The sequence below is a fragment of the Cynoglossus semilaevis genome, chromosome 9 (assembly GCF_000523025.1).
Source record: "Cynoglossus semilaevis isolate Cse_v1.0 chromosome 9, Cse_v1.0, whole genome shotgun sequence".
Classification (NCBI taxonomy): Eukaryota; Metazoa; Chordata; class Actinopteri; order Pleuronectiformes; family Cynoglossidae; genus Cynoglossus; species Cynoglossus semilaevis.
In genome coordinates this window covers 10,680,539-10,688,154 of record NC_024315.1, presented here as the reverse complement: position 1 = coordinate 10,688,154, position 7,616 = coordinate 10,680,539, and the positions used below count along the sequence as shown (strand labels likewise).

General features: G+C 42.0%; 1 protein-coding gene across 2 annotated transcripts in view; it reads right to left on the bottom strand.

Annotated features, from left to right (window-relative positions):
- Positions 1-7,616, bottom strand: part of bnc2 (basonuclin zinc finger protein 2) — a 146,952-nt gene that overhangs the window by 39,902 nt on the left and 99,434 nt on the right. For both annotated transcript variants that reach the window (XM_017035441.2, XM_008317174.3), the window contains exon 3: positions 662-764. In XM_017035441.2, the coding sequence (XP_016890930.1) occupies positions 662-764 (103 nt within the window). The remainder of the gene's footprint in view (positions 1-661; positions 765-7,616) is intronic.

Genomic DNA, 7,616 nt, shown 5'->3' with positions numbered 1-7,616 from the left:
AGCCAGACACGAACATAATAAAAAATGAAGAACTACTTGTCAGAGTCCCTGCCAATGCCGACATGAAATGAAAAGTGAGCGAGAGGAGAGACAGGAGGCTGACAGTTCAGAGGGAGAGATTAAAAAAAATAGTCAATGGGGTCCTGGGCGATCCTCTGAAGCGTCCGTGGCCGGTTCTTGTGCAGACTGGAGCCAAACAGGTGTTTTCTTTTATCTCCCCCCTCCCACTTCTCTTTGTACTTTCTTGCCTTGCCTCATTTTTCTTATGCCTGTGTGTGAAGAGCTCATAAGGTGTGGTCTCTTTCTTTCTTTCTTCTCCATCAGCCTCGCAGTTGTGTACACGAGCGGCGTTGTTTATCGCAGGTAACATTTTCAAATCAGCAGAAATAAAACAGACGCAAAATGTCACATGACCTTTTACCGCTTTAGATTTCAGTGCAAGTGCAACCGCGCACCCAGAGAAGCTCGTCTGTATCTAATAAAGACGGTTCTAAACATTTTGTTGTCGGGAAAAATCTGGATACCATTAGGTTTTTGTGCATCTCTGGTGGTTTTTGATTTCCAGGACTGACTTTATCACGGTCAGGAGTTTGGTCAAGGACCAGACTGCATTTGAGTCCCATTCACTGTGTCCATCAACCAAAGGCTCAGAATGTCTTACCGTGAGCGACCCAGCCATGTTTACACTGGTCACATGTTCGCAACTGGATCTTCCCCGGCTGAAAACACTCGCACGTGCAGTTCACCAGTGTGCAACGAATTGCCTAGAAGAAAACAGAATGGAGAAAAAAAAATCCATTAAAATTCATTAATTCCATTAATAATAAAACAATGTTTTTTTTTACATTGCAAAAATTAATTTTAAATAATAAAACACTTGATTTTTCGTTACCGCTTTTTAATAACGTTACAGGGATTTAATTTAAAACATCCACAGCTGCAGCCGTTGCCAGAGAGAACAACTCTGGGCTCATAAATTTCCCAACTTCTATTTCAATCCAGTGTTTGAATCTGCCTCTCGTACTGTAATTTCCCAGAGTCCATGTGAGCCGACGGAGGATTTCCCTCCCTGAGAACACAAAAATCTAACTTGTTTTGACTGAAGCTCCATTACTCAATACTGGAGCTGCGCTGAGCCTGACCCCGGAAAGCTTTTAGCAGTGAGAGGTTAAGTGTCCAGTCTTGACAAGGGCAACTCGGAACAACAACCAGAATGGTCTGCGTGGGCTCCTGCCCTATGAAGGCCAATCAGACACTGGGCAGATCTGGAGGTGAATTCAGCACAATGTAATTTAATGTTGTAACATGTTATTATTAAACTAAAACAAGATTTTTATTTTTTATTTTTTTGCCATGAGGGAGAGATCAGTTTACACCGACGCACATTTAATTTGGAAAACCAGTAACAAAACAACAAACAACAATCACATCTAAGAATTTAAAATGAAAGAAGTAAAAGGAATATTTCCAAAACAGAAATAAAAAGCGACCTTTTCGAAACACTCGCAAGAAGACAACCAGCTGCAGCAGGAAAGAAAAACTGAATGCTAACACTCGGGGAAAATAGTTATTGGAGATTTTATTCAGTTCAGTTTTTCTGTATATGTTAAGTATGTTAAATTCTCAGGCTTTTTAAGATTAAGAAATTTAATCTTAAAAATTACAGCACTCAGCAGAATGATCGCTGTTAATCTGTGCCATTTATCCTGTTAGTAAAAATCTACAGAAATGTAGAGAATTTACCGTATTAGTCGACGTCAAAAACATTTGACAAGAATAAATCACAGACCGCTCTGAAAAATGTATTCTACATTTCGTCTGTAATCTAGCAATTATTGTGATCATTTTGTCACAGACTGGATGCCAACGTTCACAGGTCGAGGTCCATGTCTGCACAGATGTATAAAATATGTCACACAGTTCACTGCCTCATCCCGGCCCTGCTAACACAGCGTGTGTCATTCTGTCTGGTGCTCGAGGACGGAGATGACACCAACGTGCAGTAATTCCATACGTTTAAAGACGGATTTCTCCTTATCTACAAAGGCACCGTGAATCACAGCAGACCCCCCTCCAACACACACACACAGGCCAAGGTGTTAGAACCACAGATTAGTGACTTGGTGTCAAAGTGAGCACGGGTTTATCCCAGATTAGACCCCGAATTACACCACAGGTAACATCACCGCCTCACTGTGTGACAGCGAACCAGACAGGAGCCGGAGTTTTGACACCGTTTTTTAAGCTCTCCAGGTACAAGAATCCTTTCACTGTGAAAGGTTTATAAGCTGCGGCAGTTGGAGTACATGCAACGCAGAGTTGATGATAGCAAACAGAAAAATGTGCAATGGAATATTTAAAATTTTTATCATTGTTTTTAGGGGAATATGACCGTCCCTTAATTTGTTAACACTAAATTATATGATTAAATTTTTTTCTAATTTTTATAAATATAAATATTTATATTTATTATAATTACTTTTATATACCCACTTTATAGATATATATACATATACATATAAAATGATAACTGACTGAGTTATTGTGATTTAATATACATATTAAATCATGTTGTTTTCCAATAAATACAATAATGTTGATATTGAATCCTTAGCAATTTAAATAACACCTGATGAATATTTTCAAAAATATTAATGAATATCAGTAAATATATCAAAATTGCTATTTAAATACAAAACCTTCTAATAAAAAGCATCATCTATTTTTTTTTACCTTTTAACTCATCAATAACTAATACTCAACATTAGTGCTCGAATTCTACCTTTTTTTCTTTTTTTTTTAATGTAACTGTTTCCACATAAGGACCTGTGCAGATACTAATTGAGAGTCTCCAGATTTAGCACCATCATGTCACACAACACAAGCCCTTTTTAATTACCTCTGTGCGGCGGCGCTAAGAGCAGCAGACGGAAACAAACAAATGGAATTATCAAACGCACCTCTTCTGTTTACGAGCTGCGCCGTGACAGCTGACAAGATAGTTAAGGGGCATCTAATACGCAATTAAAGTGTGCCACTGTCTGCGGGGCTGCCGCTGTGACAAGGAGCCCTCTAATCACTGACTTATTACGCCGTCTGGAAGCACCTCTCATATCTGGCCCATTAAACAGACAGCAGCAGCATTAAGGAGCATTAAAGCAGCAAGACCCTTCAAATGAGGAGGCACTGACAGGAGAGAGAGAGAGGGAGAGAGAGAGAGAGAGAGAGAGAGAGAGGGTGACGGGAAGACCGCGCCTGCTATTTCTCTGGATTATTTTTTCACTTTTTTCACATTCCTTCTGGGACCTGTAAGGCAAGGTTAGGAAGAGAGAAGATTGAGATGTGGCTCCTTCCAAATAAGTCACAATTACACAAGAATGAAATGTTAGATCTGTTACGCAATGGCCAGGAAATAAAAATGGTCAAAATGTGAGAGTGTGTGTGTGAGTGTGTGTGTGTGCGAACCAGGAAAGACATAATCATAAAGACAAGCTTTCATGATTCCCATGTAAACAACACTTGAGACTCTGGTTAATGTGGCCCCAGGTCACGTTTGGCCTTGATTTAAACTTTGTTTGGACTGGACTATGTCAGTGACAAGTTTGGGCCTAGATCCCAACGCTGCACTAGCACATAGTTGTCACAGCAGGCCAGTGGAGGAGGCCGTGTTATCTGGGGCCTAGACAGACACACAGCGTTAGGCAATGCATGAATGTCTCACTAAGGTTTCCTCCTTGGCTTAGAGTGAAAGAAGACAGCAGTGAGGAACAGGACAGAGGATGTGCGTGGGTGAAAGTGAAAAGTTTGGATGAAAAAAAAACAAAAAACCTAATTAGACCTCGACACAACATCGAGAATCTGCATTCTTTGACCACTGCCCTCCTGCCTCTTTGGGTGACAGCGTAACCTAGTGGCGTTCAGAACGCATCGTTTTCATCCCTTATCTGGCTGAAGTGTGTGTGTGTGTGTGTGTGTCAACGCGAGAGCTTGTTTAGCTTGAGGCCTGATGTTTCGTAGATGTTTTGCTTGGCTTACAGTTCCTGTCCCAACCCATTTGTATAAACACTGAGAGTTGGAAATGGTCAGCATTAGACTGAGGACTCTAAATTAAAAGACTGTAGGGGGACAATGAACTGGAGGATTGTTGGAAAGACGGAGTGGAGAAGGAGAGCCTCCGTCTGGACTTTTGGAATTTTCACAAACGGAGCGACTGAGGAAAAACACTCTGCGGCTTTAACGGAAGAAAAAAAAAGAGAGACATCCTTTAAAACAAAAGAAATGAGGGTTATCCTACACTAATAACATATACAACTCTATCACTACCCTGTCATTTGTACGGTTGACGTGCAGTATGTGCCGCAGAAAACACCACCGAAACACCAAATGCCAGGTTTTCCTCCAGCCCTGCAGAGGTCTCTGCAGCGAGGCTACAGTGGAGAGCCAACCCAGACAGCTGCTGGACGCAGGGCCAGTATTGTTCCTCCTGCTTTAATTGAAACCTTTACCATGTTCAACACACGGCCACAGACCACATTTCTTGTTTGGTGAGTTAAGCAAAGCCGGGACTTTAATGAAAACCCCGTGTGTGAAATGCACATCTGTGCACATATGTGCGCCTCTTCTCCGCAGCAGCAGCAGCTTTGGATTTAAACTTGTCTCTGCTAAGGGTCACTGTAAAACACTGGGAGCATCTTGTCCTCTCTTCCACCCACAAGATATTATCTCATCCATGAGTTAGCTGCTGAAATGCTGTCAGTTTACTGCCAGAAATGTGCAGCAAACGTGTGTCGGAAAAGAGGCACAGCAGCTTTGCGTGTCATAAAGCAGGCCCTGGCTTTGTCTGACGGAGCAGGACTTCACAATGTCCATATTAAAAACAGGTGACAAATAAAACACGTTGAATACAGAGAGCCTTTGTAGTCAGCCACAGCACGCCATGAAATTTGGGAGGGGTGTGTGGTGTGGTGTGGGGGGGGCACATACCTCATGCAAAGGCAAATTTTTGCTTGTTTGATTTTCTACATCATGCACCTGACTTGAAACACAGTTCGCTTGGCTCACAGAACGCCAAGAGATAAACAATGATTAATCACTGACTTCAGCCGACAAACCAGAAACTACAGTCAACAGAAACTGAACTCCCTGCAGAGAAAATCCCATCCTGCCTGTCAGTTTTTGAACTCAGCGACTGGCAGGCCCAGAGTCAGGGGTCCCTGTCCTTTGTGCAGCTGTGCGTCCAGGCTTTGAGATGGGGAGAGCGACCAGAGCTATGCTAATGGAAACCAAATGGGGCGTGAGTCCCTGGTGGATTAGAGAATGAGAAGAGAAACAAGTGTTTTCATGTGATCACGAGGAGACCCGGGACCCTTCCTCTTTTCTTTCTTCCTTTTTTCTCTTCTCTTTCAGTAAAATAAATAAGAAAACAGAAGCAGCCATCCTGGTTGTTTGCACGCATCACCGATAAATTAAAAAAAAGAAATCCAAATTTCAGATTTTTTTTGATTTTTTTGATTTTTATTTTTTTGCCGTTTTGTCAAAAAAAAGTAAAAACATTTAAATACAATTAAATTTATATTATAACTTCATTTCCTCCAGTGTTTAGCAAATAGCTTTTGGGGCACACAGTTAGAAATAAGATCTGTATTTAAAAAGTGCTTCTTTAGTCCTGGTGGCCACTCAGAAGTACTCCACCCATCCACTTTGAGGTGGAATAAATCTGATATCAAACCTGAAAAATCCCTGATTGGTTGTTGAAGACAACTGACCGCAGTAGGTTTTGACTGTATTTCCAAGATGACCTCCTTAAAAACCATGAAGACGCTGCACTGGAAGAAACATCCAATCAAATCAATTCTGAAAAATGTGGTCAGGCTCCCTGAAAGTAATGATCTCAGAACTCAATCACATCATGAGTCAGAAAGCTAAATGCAAAATTCATAATACTGCTCAGTGTTTGATCAGTTGTCATGTCAGATGTCTTCCAGTTTCACCTCTGACCACAGGTCCAGTCCTGTCTCTCTGCTTCACTCAGCTGTCTGAAAAAATGACTCATTCTCTGCGCTGCGTCCACTTCTTCTACGTTGTTCAACCGTTGCAGAAAGTCAATCTTCTAATCATGAGCGTCTGCCTCGCAAATTTTAATAATAAAGTCAATGACTAAAATTCCTGTCTGACTCATGTAAAAGCCACACAGTTGCTGTTGTACTCCAGGACGGCCGTGCGTGTTACTGGAGTGGTCAGAAAAGGATTCTGTGAAACAACGGTGAAGGAGAGGGAGCTCAGTATCACAATGCTGGACCAGAACCAAGCCTGTGATCTCACTATTTGCCATGGTCTGTGGTCAGTGCAAAGGATAGTGTACAGAGGCAGAGCTGTACCACACCACGAACACCGGACTCCACTGTCAGTTCAAATAGTGAAGCATCAAGGGAGCAGCAGTTTCTCCAGTCTTTCTGTGTAGACAGCAGGTCCATGCAGAGACCCTAGTCAAGGCCCCTGGCCCCTCTCAGTTCTCCTCAAAGCATTTTCCCCAGCCGGAGATCAAACCGTCTGCCCAGTGACAGATCCCTGGGTCCATAGACACAAGGCCAGGTTCAAAGGAGGGTGCAGGGGGAGGCAGGGCATGGAGGGAGAGGAAGAGAGTGAGAGAGAGAGAGAGAGAGAGAGAAAGAGGGAGAGAGTGTTTTGCAAAAAAGACACAAGTGAGATAGCAGGAGAGCAGATTGGGGAGTCAGGCAAGCTGGCGTATCAGAAAGGTGGGAAAGAGATGAGGCTGAGAAATGTCAAGGAGGGCAGGTAGGTAGGGTGAGGAGGAGAGGGTGTGTAAGAGATGTTAGGTCTGTTCTCCAAAAACCCTAGTGTGATGCAACATGGACACAGGTTCAGATACTGTGTGTTAAACTGAAATATTTCTGCAAAGTTACAGTGTCACATACTGTAACTCAAAAAACGTGGACAGGTTGACCGGTATTTACAATAAACTAACAAACTGCAGTATTACGTGTATCATAACTTGATGTGGATATTTGTGTCTACAAAATGAGAGCAGATACAGTAAAGGAAACTGAGGTGTTTTTACACTGGGTTAAAACAAGGCCAATTCTCACTCTTGATACTGGTCAGTAATTATTTACAGACATTCTTTGGTTCTGAGTCACCAGTGAAAAAAGTGATCACTTTCCATGGACTAATATACAAAATGGATTTATTTTGAAACCAGCAGTTCAGCTCTCTAATGGTTTCTGACAACAGTGTCCACACTTTTTTGGCTTGGAGAGACTAACTTGGTCTAGCTGTATTAAAAACAGTATGTGTATTGTTTTTCAATTGTTCGTGATCTACCAGGACTCCTTTATGATCTACTGGTAGACCCCGATCTGCATATTGAGCACCCTCGGCTGATGAGTCTAGAGCTCACATTCAGGTGACACAGTTTAGAGTGTCATCAACAAAAAGCCATACGTTAAAGTTACACACGACCTTTATGTAAAAACAATAACGTCCCTTTACACATGTCTGACCGTTACATTTCATTTCAGGACTTCCGTCTTCTATCTTCTGTCTATTTCACGGAGGGAATGTGAAAACGTATGCAAAACCGTTGTCGTTTCTAAACA